Source organism: Mesoplodon mirus (genome assembly GCF_964341445.2).
Source record: "Mesoplodon mirus genome assembly, chromosome: 13".
Lineage (NCBI taxonomy): Eukaryota > Metazoa > Chordata > Mammalia > Artiodactyla > Ziphiidae > Mesoplodon > Mesoplodon mirus.
Genome location: NC_138989.1, coordinates 81,171,829 through 81,188,622, shown reverse-complemented (window position 1 = coordinate 81,188,622; position 16,794 = coordinate 81,171,829). Strand labels below are relative to the sequence as shown.

General features: G+C 41.3%; 1 protein-coding gene and 1 long non-coding RNA gene across 3 annotated transcripts in view; one reads left to right on the top strand and one right to left on the bottom strand.

The window, feature by feature from the left end:
- Window positions 1-908: 908 nt before the first annotated feature.
- LOC309815103 lies at window positions 909-13,553 on the bottom strand. Of its 2 annotated transcripts, none has more exons than XR_014295802.1 (3): window positions 13,315-13,553; window positions 8,959-9,099; window positions 909-1,110 (listed from the first exon to the last, which is right to left on the bottom strand). It is a non-coding gene; the product is annotated as an uncharacterized lncRNA (long non-coding RNA). The 2 variants fall into 2 exon arrangements; XR_014295803.1 differs by lacking the exon at window positions 909-1,110 and adding an exon at window positions 2,537-2,861.
- Window positions 13,554-13,644: 91 nt separating this feature from the next.
- The window catches only part of TMX3 (thioredoxin related transmembrane protein 3), a 46,395-nt gene continuing 43,245 nt past the window's right edge, over window positions 13,645-16,794 (top strand). The window contains exons 1-2 of the mRNA XM_082641733.1: window positions 13,645-13,855; window positions 15,064-15,118. Coding sequence (XP_082497859.1) covers window positions 13,810-13,855; window positions 15,064-15,118 — 101 coding nt within the window. The 5' untranslated portion in view covers window positions 13,645-13,809. The remainder of the gene's footprint in view (window positions 13,856-15,063; window positions 15,119-16,794) is intronic.

Sequence of the window (16,794 nt, the reverse complement as noted above, 5' to 3'; positions counted from 1 at the left end):
CTCTGCGGCATGTGGGATCTTCCCGGACCGGGGCACGAACCCGTGTCCCCTGCATCGGCAGGCGGACTCCCAACCACTGCGCCACCAGGGAAGCCCTAAGTGATATGTTTTTAAAATGTATGTTTTCTCTTTATTGCTATTTTTAAAAAATACAATTAATTTTTGCATAATGATCTTAACCTAGACATTTTGCTGAACCTTGACTAGTGCTAATAACTTGCATGAAATCTTTTTAAATTTTTCAATATACATAGTTTTATCTAGGATTAATAACTGTTTCCTTTCCTTCCCATCCTTTTGCTATCTCCTTTTCTTCTTTATTTTACTAGGACTTTATTTAGCTAGGACTTTCAGTGCAATATCCAACAGGTGTGATAATAATAAACTTTTAATCTGGTTCCTGATATTAAAGGAAATTCTTCTATTTTTTTTTACCCTTATAATGTTGAGTGTAAATTATTGACCCTTGTTATGTATCTGGTACTTCCCAACCTTTTGAGCATGATTAACACCCACAGAAAATACAGTTTTTAGCATGCAATGATGGAAATGGATGAGGCTTCTCAAGGCAGGAGACAACAGACCAGGTTGTTCTGCCGACTCAGGCCACACCAGCTGCACCTAAGGCTGAGGAGATAACATGGTAGCATAGCTGCAACATATTCTTGTTTTGCAGGTTAAAGCTTTATCTTGATCTGAGGAATGTATTGGGTTGGCCAAAAGGTTCGTTCCTTTTTTTCCGTAAGATGGCTCTAGTAGTACTTAGTTGTCTTTAATTTCATTCGAAACAATTTTGTTAGATTGTATGTGACAGCTGTCATATCAGTGTGCATTTAAAAAAAGACATCAAAATTGGTGAGTTTTTGTGTAGCCATTTTAATACTGAAGATGGAAGAAAAAAAGCAACATTTTCACACCTATTGTGCTTTATTATTTCAAGAAAGGTAAAAACACAACTGAAATGCAAAAAAAGATTTGTGCAGTGTATGGAGAAGGTGCTGTGACTGATTGAACACATCATAAGTGGCTTGTGAAGTTTTATGCTGGAGATTTCTCCCTGGATTATGTTCCATGGTCGGGTAGACCAGTTGAAGTTGATAGCGATCAAATCTAGACATTAATTGAGAACAATCAACGTTATCCCACGTGGGAGATAGCCAACATACTCACAATAGTCAAATCAAATGTTGGAAATCACTGCATCAGCTTGGTTACGTGAATCGCTTTGATATTTGGGTTCTACATAAGTGAAGACAACATTCTTGTCCATATTTCCTCATGCGATTCTCTACTGAAACGTAATGAAAACATTCCGTTTTTAAAACAAATTGTGGCGGGCAATGAAAGGTGGATACTGTTCAATAATATGAAATGGAAGAGATCATGGGGCAAGCTAAATGAAACACCACCAACCACTCCAAAGGCCAGTCTTCATCCAAAGAAGGTGATGTTGTGTATTTGGTAGGATTGGAAGGGAGTCCTCTATTACAAGCCCCTTCCGGAAAACCAAACGATTAATTCCAACAAGTACTACTCCCAATTAGACCAACTGAAAGCAGCACTTGACAAAAAGCATCCAGAATTAGTCAACAGAAAATGCATAATCTTCCATCAGGATAACGCAAGACCGCATGTTTCTTTAATGACCAAGCAAAAACTGTCAAATCTTGGCTGGGAAGTTCTGATTCATCTGCCATATTCACCAGACATTGCACCTTTGGATTTACACTTACTTAGGTCTTAATAAAATTCTCTTAATGGAAAAAATTTTATTCCCTGGAAAACTGTAAAAGGCACCTTGAACAGTTCTTTGCTCAAAAAGATTAAAAGTTTTGGGAAGATGGAATCATGAAGTTGCCTGAAAAATGGCAGAAGGTAGTGGAATAAAAGGGTGAATACGTTGTTCAATAGTTCTTGGTAAAAATGAAAAATGTGTCTTTTATTTTTACTTAAAAACTCAAGGCACTTTTTGGCTAACCCAATAACTAGGAGGACCAAACTGGCCCAGTATTTTTATTTCTTTTTTTCAGTCCTTGGGTACTATTAGCAGCAGTGGTTTCAGTTGCTGGGTATACAAAGGCAAATCAAGAATAAATATCACACCTGCATATTCCATTCGAGTCCTCTTGGAACAATAGGAAAAAAGTCAGTGTAATCTGCTATGTGCTGAACCTTCCCCCCAGGAATATTTCTCAGAAATAGCTGCAAATGTTGCTTTACCTATTGGAAAGCAGCATAATTTTATGAACTATTTGAACTTCAGCAGAGCCCAGTGGTATATGTTGCCATTCAGCCCATCACTGCATGGCTTGAGTTCCACTATGTCTACTCCTTTCCTGGGCCCACTTTGCTACTTCAAGTGATAGAACTAGAGCATCAACTTGATTTCAGTCACCTTCAGAACCTAGAAAGAATTCTTTGGTGAGCAAGAGTTCTACCTTGATTTGCACTCAGGATTGCCATAGTGATTTCTGAAGAATGGTACGTGACACAGGGTCCCTTTATCATTCAGTTATCTATGTCCACTTACCAGACCAAACGGCAAGTCCATAAGCAACTATTCAAGATTCAATAAGCACGTAATTGCGGGGATTTTACTTGTGTCCAGTTCTCTTACTGCCAGGAATAGGGACTGTAGCTCAGCCCACCAGGCTGCTGACTTGCTTTTGCCTTCTTCTGTGAAGGGTTTGTGATTTGCTGGACACAGGACAGCTATTTTCCTCATGGAGCCATGGCTCTCCATTCTGGAACTGCCACCTGTGAATCAGGCCAAGTCCCTCATATCCTTGGGAAATCGTTGGAATGATGAGCCCCATCAGTAAGAGCAGCAGACACGTCTTCAGATGGCCTTTTCGGAGGTCCTAGTGGAAAACAGGCTACTTGCTCATGAATAAGTTATGAATAGGTTGAGTCCCACTGTGTATCATGGCTGTAATATCGCTTCCATTTTATGAAGGAATTCAACATTTCCCTTCTTGTTGGGATGCTTTTTTGATACTACTCATGACACGGGGGTAATTCAGCAGTTGATATAATTTTATGTTCTTCAGTTAATGGGGCTGTCATAGTAAACACCCAATAACTAGCTAGTAACTATCTTTAAAATAAATACACCACAGTATATCTGAGCAGTATAAGATAATTTTCTAGTTGACCACGATTATGGGCTTTTGCCAAGAAGACTTGAGTCTGCATGAAGGCAGGTGGTTGACACTTTGAATATCATTTCTGCATTGGTGTCTGTATTAGTCAGCACAGGCTGCTTTTAACAAAATATCATAGAGTGGGTGGGTTAAACAACAGACATTTATTTCACAGGTCTCGAGGCTGGGAAGTCTGAGATGAGGGTGCCAGCATGGTCAGTTTCTGATGAAAGCTCTCTTCCTGGCAGGCAAGTGGCTTCCTCATATGGGGGAAAGAGAGCTCTCCTGTCTCTTCCTCTTCCTATAAGAACACTAATCCCAACATGGGGGCCCCATCCACCCCATGACCTCATCTAAACCTAATTATCTCCCAAAGACCCCATGTCCAAATACCACCACATTAGGAGTTAGGGCTTCAACATATGAATTTGCAGGGGGGCACAAACATTCAGTCTATAACATTATGCCTCTTGATGCCCCCAATTCATGTCCTTCTTGCATGCAAAATACATTCACCCATCCCAACAGCCCCCCAAATCCTAACTCCTTCCAGCATCAACTCAAAATAAGTCCAAAGTCTCATCTAAATTAGACGTGGTGAGATGTGAGGTATGATTCATCTTGAGGTAAATTCCTCTCCAGATGAGAACCTGTGAAACCAGCTGCTTCAGTCAGTTCAGGCTACTGTAACAAAATACCACCAACTGGGTGGCTTAAACAACAAAGGTTTATAATTCTGGAGGCTGGAAACCCAACATTGGAGAGCAGCATGGCTGAGCTTTGGTATGGCCCTCATCCTGGCTTGCAGGTGGCTGTCTTCTCTCTGAATCCTCCCATGGTGGAGAGAGAGAGCATGAGTTCTGGTCTCTTACTGATCTTATAAGGACACTAACCCCATCATGTGCCCGCTGTGATCTCATTTAAACCTAACTGCCTCACAAACACCCACCTCAAAATACCATCAGATTGGGCATTAGTGCTCCAACATATGAATTTAAAGCTCCAACACAATTCAGTCCATTACGGTCCACACAGGATAGTTTGAGCTACAGACTCTGCAGTTTCAAGAAGGCTTGTGTTGTTCCAGCTTCTAACCAAAAATGACCTTTTCCCAGGTGATGTAAATTAATTAGGCCCAATCATGTCTTTAAGTGGGGGATATGATTTCTCCAAAAGCAAGTAGGCCTATTAGGCATTAGGCCTCTTGTCTAGTCTAATAAAGGAGGTTGGGAAACAAGAACATTGTATTCCTAGTGGTCTGCAGTGTATCACAGGGCACTCCAGCCCATATAATCCTCCCAAAGTTTACAGTCTATGCAAGGTTCTGGATATTTTTCAGGGTTCATAAACCATCTTCCATCAGTCATATGATCATAGTAAATTTGCTTTCAGGTTGATTCTCTGTTTCAGAAATAATCATAATGTCATCTCTATTGAGCACTAGAACACTGTAATCTAGTTGTATTACACTAGATCTGCCTCACTATACTTGTGACAGTACTTAAGGGAGTTCAAATATCCTTGAGGCAAATGTACATTGGAAAAAATTCCACATGAATGCACACTGTTGATGACACTCCCTAGCAACCGATATTGAAAAAAGGCATTAGCCAAGTCAACTATGGAAAACTGGTCATCTTTAGTTTGTTGAGTAATGTGTAGCAGTTGAATAGTCTGGACTACTGGGGACTGCAGAAGCTATTAGGGCTGCTGTTTACTGGAGTCTCCTGTAGCCCTGGGTCAGCCTCCAAGATCCATCATCTTCCTCACAGGCAACATCAGCTTACTGTGGAGTGAAGGTGTGGGATCAACATACCTGTCCTTAATTAGGACGGTAATTTTTTGTGGCTGTAGGTACATGACCGTGGTTCAAATTAACCACTTCAAAACTCTAAAGGCTCCCATTATTCAAACCCAGTTACTACTGGATTTAGGGCAGATCTACAAGTTGTTTATCTTCCTTGTTCTACTCAGTACAGGGAAGGATTTTTAGTCAATGACTACATAGATAGCAATGATCCATTCAGGTGAGGAAGTTACCCCCACAGCAGAATTTTGAAAATCACTTATTCCAACTTTTAATGACTTTAATTTTTATTCTTCTTATAGTAGCATCATTCTATTCCCCTAAATTAATTCTATCACCTCCCCAAGGGGCTCACGAGCAGGCCAAGGCAGTGCTCCTGTATCCAGCTGACCTAAAAGAGTTTCTTCTCCATCGGCAGGCCACCTCACCCACACATTTGTAAAAGGCCTTGGTTCTGGCACAGGAATTGGTCAGGAGAGCCCATCCTTCGTGTCATGCTCTTCCTCTATTCCTGCTGGTGGTTGGCAGTATTCTAAAGATGTCCTATCAAGATTCACATACCCTGTTGATTCAGTTGAAAACTAATCTAGGCACTTCCCTGAAGGGACTTTAAAGATGGAATTAAGGTTACTAATCAGGTGAATTTACAATGGCGAGAGCATCCTGGATTATCCAGGTGGACCCAGTGTAGCCACATGAGCCCTTGAAAACTGAAGAGGAAGGCAGAATCCAGAGAGTTGCAGAAGGGAAAGTTAGAGAGATCTGAAGCATGAGGACTGGATCGACTGCTGCTGGCTTTGAAGGGGACCACAATCAGGGAATGTAGGTGGTCTTTAGAAGCCGAGAACTCCCAGCCACCAGCCAGCAAGGTAGCAGGCTGCAGTTCCACACCCACATGGAAGTAGATTCTACCAGCAACTGGAATGAGCATGTAAGTTCTTTTCCAGAGCCTTCTGACACCTTGACTTTGGCTTTGTGGGACCTGGAGCAAGGAAACTAGCTGAGCTTACTAGGCTTCTAATCTATAGAACCATGAGATAGTAAAGTCTATTGTTTCAAGAAGTAGTAATAGAAAACCCATACCTTGCCTTATTAGTAAGTGTGTGCATTTTGGAAACTCGATGTTGTAGGCTCATGAGAACCTTTCTCTATCTGAATTTCCCCTAATTTTGGACAAGACAAGCATTTCTGCTTTGATATTTTTATATCTTGGGAAGTTCAAGGAGAGACAGTTGTGTTTCCTTGGCTACATATAAAATTCTATCCAATTTCCTCCTTTTTAATACCATTTTAAATTAACCATCTAAAGACTTCTACACCATTAGGTCATGAATTCTTGCCCTTTACTTGTTTTGATTACTTTTTTTGGTAAAACCCTAACATTTGTATTATCTTGAAGTCTTATGGGAGGAAGCTAGGATTAAAGATCCCCAACTGCCTCTTTTATATCCTCTGAGGTCTCAAGAGCAAAATCACATATGGTGTCGATGGTGGTGGGACATCAAATAGTGAGTTTGTTTCACTGTCACAGAGCCAGTCCAGCACTGCCTGCATCAGCAGCATTTCTGCAGCTTCAGTAGATACTGACATTTCAATGACAAGGGAAGGACACAGCAATTACTCTTCTCTTCTATTCATTCTAGGAATGAATAGCTCCTGTCCTAATCCACTCTTGTCAGCAATGATTTTTCCTAGAACTATCCCCACAAAGATAGCAGCCAAGAGGATCAGGGATGAATGCAAACATCCCCCTCTACTCAACAGTGTTCCAAGCCAGAGACACTGCAACTTGATCTAAAATTCTCAGGAGCCATTTTAACAAGGGTCATCAGGACAGTGCTTGTAACAATTTATAAAATGCCTCCACTTTGTTACTAATTAATCCCTTTCTCCACTGGCTTCCTGCCCTCCATGATCTACTGGCCCTGCCTGGATTACCTTCTTGGCTGTAGTGGGTCTCCCAGGCTGAACTGACCCATCAGAAGTTATATTGCCCAAGTTCCTGTGGTTGGAGCTCCACTTGCTAGCCAAAGAGGATGAAACTCAACCCAAGGATATTCTGAACCTTTACTTTTGCTAACGTTAAAAGCTTCAACTGGAACGGATTTAGCCAACCTGCCATCAGTTTGCTCTTGTCTTCTAATTTTGCTTGCTCTTGGCATTTAGGTTCTATCATTTCTAGATTGCAGTGGAAAGTCTTATAATCAGTAACTGATTTCAAACCCTGTGCAACTTCAAACCAAGTGTGGAAACCACCTCTGCACCAATAGTTCATTTTCATCCCCTTTCTCAGAATCATCCTTTTTCTTTCTAATTAATGCCTAAGCCACACTTTCAGCAAAAAGGAAGTCAGAAGTCTACTAAGCAATCCCACGTCTAATGCCAACTGTACCAGAAGAGTGTTTGATTGTTAAAGAAGACTGCTTAGGACCCTGAAACAACAATGCTTATAAATTTATACTCTACTATAGGAAAATGATACAATATAACTATAGTGTTGAAATAAAGGTTCAGATCACTGCCAAAGACTATCTCATAGCGAGGGGTCTGGGAAGGCTTGGTACAAGTTTCTGTCTCCTATAAGGGTCATGGTTGTAAGCACTTTCTTTCTTGGATCAGAAAGATCTACACGTGCATGGAATGCCTTGGAACTAGGGAGCCCAAAATGGAATATCACTGGGTTATAAAATATTTTGCTGGTCATATACACATATTCTTGCTACAAAATCAGCCTTAACAGTAGAAGTTTGCAGCGGGGGGAGATGCAAATCATCAATCTCATTCCTGCCAATAAACAATGCTGACAGGCTCGTAAAAACCACCCTAAAACTCCTCCAAACCATGGTTACAAAAGCGACATTACTAATCAGCATGTTTCACATGTTGGAACCAGAGGTTAGTGTCATGCAGGAACTTTAAAAATACAGTTCAGACAGATTCCAGGTCTGCCAGAAATTAACCTGCACAGCACATCATGTTGAAGAATGGTCCTATTCTTAATTTTCTATTATGACTGGGGAGTTGATAGATATCAAATTCTTTCACTGCATTTAATCATTTCAATGACTACATATTTTTCATCTTTTATCTGTTACTATGCAAAATTTACACTAATTTTCCCCCTAATGTTAACCCACGTTTGTTTTTTCGGTGCTTTGCTAGATCTGGTCTGATAATATTTTATTTGGAATTACTTTCCATTTTTGTTCATGAATGAATTGATGTGTATAATTCCTTTCTCATTCCATGCCTCCTCTGGTTTTGTTACCAAGTTTATACACGCTTTATTGAACCCACTGGGGAGTGTTACCTATTTTTCTATTCTCTGGAAGAGTTTATAACAGATTTTTTTTTCCATAAAAGTTGTATAGCATATTTTCTTTTTAATTTCAAACTTCTGATTTGACTTTTTTTTTTTTTTTTTTTTTTTGTGGTATGCGGGCCTCTCACTGTTGTGGCCTCTCCCGTTGCGGAGCACAAGCTCCGGATGCGCAGGCTCAGCGGCCATGGCTCACGGGCCCAGCCGCTCCGCGGCATATGGGATCCTCCCGGACTGGGGCATGAACCCGTATCCCCTGCATCGGCAGGCGGACTCTCAACCACTGCGCCACCAGGGAGGCCCTGATTTGACTTTTTAATGGCTATCCAATTACCGTCTTTTTAGTTTTAGAATCTATCTTGGTATGTTGAATTTTTATAACTTTCCGATTTTATTTTTTCATAGATTTTGTGATAAAGTTGATCTTTTTAATCTTGGCTATCTATATTTATGTCCCTCTTTTGGTCCTAATATTATTAATTAGTAATTAGTTTATTGAATAATCAATAATGGCAACATTTTCTCCTTCCCCTCCAAGAGACTGTTGTAGGCTGGAAACATGCAGTGGGATAGAGGGTCTTGATTTACCTTCTCTCTTTTTGCCTTTCCAAGCTAGCTAACTGGGCCTGGACTCTTCAAGACTTGGTATGTAGGGAATAAGAATGGGAGGAATGAAGGAGCTGTCTTACTTTAACTGGTCCAAGATTAAAATGACTTCCACTTCCCTGGGCCTGAAGTATGATTCAGCCTGTATCCTGGTGATTTCTGAATGCTTTAGATGTATTTTCATTTCTTCATCCTCTTTCATGTCTTCTCTATTTCTGGATTCACTATAACAAGAAATGTACCCATTTTATCGATTGCTTCAAAAAACACACTTTAGGACTTCTTTGAGTCTCTCTTCTGTATCTTTTTTCCCTATCTCTCTAAATGAGTTAAGGTTTAAAGCATTTAGAACACAGCCTGACTGTATATGTACCATAAGTGATAACTCTTATAACCCACTAGGAAATAAACTTCACTAGAGTCCACTTTGTTCAATGCTATGTTCTCAGCCCACAGAACAGTTCCTAGCACAATAAAATAAAAAGAATGTTTTTTATCTTTTGAGCCTTCTTTTTCTGTTGTTTCTCCCACTTCTTAAAGAGAATATTTATTTCACTAATTTTCATTCTTTTTCATTCTAAAATAAAAGAACATTTACATCTATTTCTCTAAATGTACAGATTTTCCTGCATCCTACAATTTTAATAAGCATATTTTCCTTTCTTGTTTAGTTCTAAGTATATTTTAGTTCCTATCATTTTCAAACATGTTATTTGTGTTTTTAAATTTCTTGATTTGGGTAATATTTTCTTTTGTTATAAATTTATAAACTAATTGTGTTGTGGTCAAAGAATATATTAGTAATAACAAATTTTTTTCAATCTGTTGAAACTTACTTTATGATACACTGGGTATATGATTTTCTCTTACTTTTTCCATGTATATACATTCCCTGCTTGTTGAATGTAGAGTTCTATAAATGTCTACTTTGTTTTCAAACTTTTGGTCTCAGAAACTCTGTATATTCTTAAAAATATACTGAGGACACCAAAGACCTTTTTTAAAAAAATGTGGGTTGTATCTAACAGTATTTCCCATATTAGAAGTTAAAACTGAGACATTTAAAAATAAAACTTTTTAAAATTGTCATTTAAAATTAACAATAAAATCATTAAACAACATCAAGAAACAACAACTATAAAATGTATTTTTTTCTAGTTTTTTTCCTCATATATGTTACACAAATCAATCTAAAAATTAATAGTATTTTCTGAATTTATTTTCCCTCAACACCACTAAGTGAGATCTGCAGACCAGAAGCAACAGCATCACCCAGGAACTTGTGCGAAATACAAATTCAGAACTACTGACTCAGATTCTGTAAGGAGTGGTTGGAAACTGTGTTTGATCAGGCTCTCCAGGTAACTGATGCTTAGTACATATGAGAAGCATCGCTTTAATGCTGTACAATGATGTTTCCATTTAAAAAAATATAGTTTTATTCTTATTTTTAAACTTTTATTGTTAGAGTCTATATACAGAAAAGTACATGAACCATAAGGGCAGAGCTCAGTGCATTTTCACAAAGTAAACACATCTGTGTAACAGCACTCAGATCAAGAAACGAAACATTAGCTGTACCCCTGACTTTTAACACTCGATTAATTTGCTGTTTTTTGAGCTTTAAGCTCAAATCATATCATGTAGTGAGTACCTTTCTTTGGTTTCTCACTTTTGCTCAATATTTTGTTCATGAGATGCATCAATGCAGTTCCCTCCACAAAAGTTAATTCATTCTCTATTGCTACATAGCACATTGCTATAGTATCCATTCTGCTATTAGACATTTGAGTTGTTCAGTTTTTTTACAATTACAAATAGACCTGCTATAGACATCCTTGTACATGTCTTTTGGTTAGGATGTGTATGTATAACACACAAGGCATATATATGTATAATATGTAGTTCATTTGAAAGGGTTCCTAAAAACATGTCATATTTAATACAGAACCTTCTAAATGTCAAGGAAATTCATCACCACTGGAGACAGATAATCAGGAAAAACACACATTTTTAATTAAAAATGTATTCCATATTGTACTATGAACTTACTAAACACAAGTTTTAGCATTTGTAAATTTAGCCTGTTTTCTATACAAAAACCTTTAAAAAGTTTGTTTTGTTTTGACCATTTTCAGATCAATGCTCTATTCTGATTATTTTCAGGTTGTCTAGGTCAGCAGTGTGCAATGGAAATATAATGCAAGCCACATATGTAGTTTTAAATTTTCTAGTAGTCTCATTGAAAAATAAACAGGTTAAATTAAGTTTAATACATTTTATGATCTCATATCTAAAATATTATAATTTCTACATAATCAAGATAATGAGAAACATTACATTCTTTTTTTACTGTCTTCAAAGTCCAATGTATTTTTAGGTTTTTCCAGTCATACTTAAACATTTTCCAGTAACTGAATCAAGTATCAATTTAAAATGTAAGTTTATCGAAATTAAATAAAACTAGTATTCAGTAACTGCATCACACTAGCCATATTTCAAGAGCTCAATAGCCACATGTGGCTAGTGGTTATGCTATTGGGAAGCACAGGCCTGGGTCAAGAGTGGTTTTGTTGTGCTCCACCTGTTAATTTAAGCTGTGATGAAAATTCTAAAAAAATATATTTCCTTTTACACACTGTGGAAGACAGAATTTTGAAAGAGATGAGAATGAGAATTGTTTAGTCTACTTTTTGGGGGATACCTTTGTGCTTTCCTCTCAATTATGCTGTGAATCTAAAACTGCTTTTAAAAAAGTAAAGCCTTTTTTAAAGAGAGTGCAATATAGGAGATTTTTGCTAAAATAGCAAACATGCTGATGGTAATAGGATTCAATCTAACTAATGAAGATTATTTTACACAAGGTACAAGGGATGAGAACAGCAAGGCTGGTTCAGTAGGGAACTGTTGTGAGCACTGCATAGTTAGTGGAGGACGGGACTAATGGGGGAGAAATTAGAGGAAACAACAGATAATGAAAGTACTAGCACATAGTATAGAGCTAGGATTTTATTCTGTATTCCAGTGAGCAGTGTTAAAGTTTAAAGTAATCTGATTTTATATTAAAGTTCTCAATTGTATTTCTGAAACATCCATTTACGAAGTGACACACAGAGTGCCTTAAGAGGGGAAACTAGAGGCTAGGAGCCCAATTAGGAGGCTATTTCAATTATCCAAGCAAGAGAAGATGAGACCCTGACCTGGGGATAACGGACATGAAGAAAATGGGGACAGATTGAAGAGATATTTAGGCAATAAAAGCAACAAGATGTGGTGAGCAGTTGAATATGGAAAATACTAAGTAGGGAAATACCTAGCATAACTTCCAGGGAAATTGGTCAAACATTTGTACCATGAGCCAAAATAGGATGACTGAAAAAGGAGACAAGCAAGGGAGAGGGAGAAAATTCCAGGGCAGAAAGAAATCCTGAGAGGTAAGTCCAGCTCTGGAGTCTGGGACTTTGTTTCAAATGGCAACTCCATCATTTTAAATTATTAACCAAATTAGCTTCTGAGCCCCTTGGTCCTCATTTACACTATTTCTTTGAGAACTTTCGTGAGGATTAAATAGTTACATATGTTAAACTTTTACAATAAACTAGATGCTCAATTTAAAAATATACGTATTTGAATCTGCTGAATGCCTCCACTGGCTACTATGCTGTATGCATAAAAGGGATGAAACCTAGGGTTTGCTCTCAATCAGATTATAACTTAATCTTCTAGTCATTAGGAATAGCACCCTAAGGTGAATGGGCTGACATCATAATCCATTTCTGTTCTCACAACACACGTTCAATAATTGACTTAATCTAAATCCTCTGCTATTTCTCCACCTATAAAAGTTTCATGTTAAGTCAGATGTAGTTCCCGCAGCAGTCACTGCCGTATAAAACTAGATCCCTTTTATAAATTACTTTTGTTATGCAGAAAAACAGATAGCAATATAATTTTTTTTTTTTTTTTTGCGGTACGTGGGCCTCTCACTGCTGTGGCCTCTCCCGTTACGGAGCACAGGCTCCGGACGCGCAGACTCAGTGGCCATGGCTCACGGGCCTAACCGCTCCGCGGCATGTGGGATCTTCCCAGACCAGGGCTCGAACCCGTATCCCCTGCATCGGCAGGCGGACTCTCAACCACTGCGCCACCAGGGAAGCCCCAATATAAATATTTTATGGTAAGTGTCTTATTTCAAAAATCAGGAAACTGGAACAAATCATAAAAAAAAAAATCCCATGGTCAGCTTCATGTTTGCAGGCTTCAAGAGAAGCACTTTTTTAAAGGGGACTCTTGGCAAAAACGCATTCATGGAGCAAAATGAGACAGACCTCGCATTTTGCAAACAGGGCCAAAGAAAATTCCAAATTCATTCTGGAGACATATGTAAGGTCACGCAGCACCCAGAGCCTTCCATCTTTCTACCCACTGCTAACACCCACCTCTTTTCACGAATTTGATTGCTAACTGCTCAAGAGCAGCAGGTGAAAGAGACGGCAGGATTCAGCCTCAAGAGTTGCCACTCTCCCTCAGCTTCCGCTCAAAGTCTAGCAGGCGTTTAACTTCCCGGAAACGCCCCCGACCCCCACGCACACACACGCAACACTCCGCCCCCACAGGATAAGCGCCCCTACACTAGGTTCCCACGCCCCCCGAGGCGGTCCCCGGAGCAGAAGCTTTGAGGACGCGACCGCGCAGGCGTCCCAGTTCCACGCAGGCCGTAGTTCCACGCAGGCGCCGAGTTCCGCGCATGCTCAGAGGCGGAGGTCGGAGGGGTCCTGGGACGGTAGCGGAGGTCGGCCTGCCCCGCCTCCGCCGCGCTTCCCTTCCACGCCCAGGCCGACCGGCTTCCCTTTCCGGGAGCGCAGGCGGCAGCCGCTGGTGTCTTTTTCTCTCCGCTCTGCAGAGTCGGCTCTTGCAGCTTCTCTGCGGCGAGCATGGCAGCTCGGAGACGCGGGGCCGCCTTGCGGCTCTGCGCCACAGGTAAAGGCCGCGCGGGGCAATGCGGACGGGCGCGGGGACCCTTTCCCGATGGGATCGGGTGCGGGGGCCTGGCCGGGTCTTGGCCCGGGGTGGGGAGACGCCTGCGGGGCCGCCGAGATGCCCTCCGGGTCCTGGGTCCCGAGACTGAGCGGACGCCTTAGGGTCCTTCCCCGGCGCAGCTTCGCTGGGTATCCGCGCCTTCCGTTTGCTTCCGTTCTCGGTGCGGCAGGAAGTTTCAGGAGCGCTGACTCCGTCGATGGGTGTCAAGGATGCTGCCTTCCCAGCTGGTGGCCAAACCTGCTTTGCTTTTAGGTTCTGAGTCTTGTCACATCTGAAGAGTCTTTACCCACGCGGGGGCCAAGAGAGGGAGGTTCAAGGACGGGTCCTGGTCGGGCCTCCGGGGGCTGTGCGATGTGACCTGCGGGCGTGTTGGCCTTTCTCATCCTCCGGCCGGCATCGGGTACCCTGGTTCTCACCTCAGTGTGTCCACTTACACAGCAGCCGTTTAGTTCCCGCTACGTGCCAGGCACTGTTCTGTAATCAGTATTAGGAGCGTAGCTCAATTTTGTTTCTGTCAATTTGGGGGCGGGGGGGACGGTATTTTGAATGGCGTTTGAACTTTATACTGAGAAGATAATTGTTACTAGAGAAAAAGAAATATAGAAGAACAATTTTCATCTCTACTCCAAAAAGATGGAGTAGTAAAAAGGAAAAATAGGGCTTCCCTGGTGGCACAGTGGTTGAGAGTCCGCCTGCCAATGCGGGGGACACGGGTTCGTGCCCCAGTCCGGGAAGATCCCACGTGCCGCGGAGCGGCTAGGCCCGTGAGCCATGGCCGCTGAGCCTGCGCGTCCGGAGCACCGCAGCGGGAGAGGCCACAACAGTGAGAGGCCCGCGTACCGCAAAAAAAAAAAAAAAAAAAAAAAAAACAGGATGAAAATAAACATATATTTAAAGAGAAATTCGGTGTCTCAGATTTACTAGACTACATAGAACTTGCTGTCACCATACGGTCGTAAATATTTATTAAACAGGTGAACTGCAGTACTTATGGTTTTGCATCATTTGTGCCCTGGGATGGATGAATGATGAGTTTTTTGGTAGGCTGTAAAAAACCAAAAACATTTTATAGGTGAATAAGCATATAAGCCAAAAGATAAATCAGCATTTATTATACTGTATACATTTTGTCTTTTTATTTTTTTCAGTTTTTTTACTTGATATGGCTTTCTGTAAAGGATATGTAGAAGATTTAGATGAATCGTGAGTATATATTTTTTAAAATAGTATCTTCACTTCCAACTGTGATGTTATCTGAATATTTGTATGAATCTAATATTTTTTAAAATAACACTTGTTTTATTGAGCACTTAATCTACACTACATAATTTGCTAATTCTGTATGGAGGTAGATTTTTTTTTTAAGTATAGTTGATTTACAATATTATATTAGTTTCGAATGTACTACGAAGTGTGAATGGAATCTTTTAATAACAGAGACAGTAATGACCAATGCTGATGTAGCACCAGTTTTGTTCCAGGAGTTGCCTTAAGTGCTATATATGTATGAAATGGGATTGTGCTCAAGAGTTTTATGAACAGTTATAAGAATAAAAAATTGGCAAACTCTTCTATCTTACCATTTTACCTGTACATTTGTTAAGTCTTTTGGCCTTAGTCACTACTGAGTGGGGGCTGGAATTTGGTAACCACACAGTAACACAGCATTAATCACAGGGCCTTGCTTATAGTAGGTGAGGAGTGCTGCTTCAGACCAAAATCCTGTGTGTGATTGATCTTTCAGGCCTGACCATAGGCAATTACAAGGCTTTTTCTGGCAGGCCTCCAGCGGGAAGCTGCCCTCCCCACACCAGACTTGGGGCACAGCCAATGCACTGCAGTCTCTGGAGGGAGTTGTAGTCATAGACTCAGGCCCCCAGGGCAGCCGTGCTCATGTGCGTGTCTTCATTCTTAGCCCAGTTGCCTCTTTTGAAGGCCTCCTTGTTGGGGGTCTCACCTAAGGCACTTCTTAGGAAAACCTCTGGGAAACTCCTTATCGAGGGATGTGGCTGAGGCACTTTCCTCCACTTGGACTCAGTACCCTTCCACTCCTGTCCTTTCCCTCCTCCCTCCCTCTGCCCACGGGTCCTGAGAGAGGCAGGAGCCTTTGGTTCAGGGCTCCTCAGCAGTGAGGGGAATTTCTCCGACTGTGCTGTGTTCGCCTGCCCCTCGCCTCTTCCAGTTCCACTCAGAAAAATGGGACACTGAGGAGCTGGCACCTGTTTGTTCTGCCTCTTGGCTTGCACTGTCGTAGTAAGTGAATAAAGTCTTGATTGTGACTTTCAGTTTGGCTTGTTGTCCTAATTAGCCACCTGTACACGACAGAATTGGTACAGCAGCAGGGTGGTCAGTTGAGCACAGTCCTGCTCTGGAAGGGAGGAAAGCCCAAAGATCCCACGGGGCACTCGGCAGCCTTGCTAATGGGTACTGGGGCGCCCTAGTGGGTTGTTGATGGGCACTTTGATTCTCAGGGAAACCATTGTTAACACAGAGGTGATTCTGTTAAACTTCATGGTGCCTGGAAGGGTGTCGCTCTAGACCTGATCCTTGAGAACGCCCCAGCAGCGTGACTTTGCTCAAGGAGGAGGAAGCAGCAGGGATAGGCAGGTGCGGATGCCCAAGGCCCTAACCTTCCTCGGCCGGGTGTCACGTGAACTAATGGTTTGGGCCCATCTGTAGTGAGTTTCTGGGACCTGAAGAACACACGTGGCCCACCTTCACAGAGGCTGAAGTGGCCCTGCAAGCCTTCTGGTGGTCTCCTGGGCCTGTGGGGAGGGCTAGGAACAGTGGGTAATGAGACTGTTAGCCAGACTCAGAGTTGTAGGTTTGTCCTTTCTGTTCCTGTTGTTACTGGACCCAGTTAAGCCTCCTCATGAAGT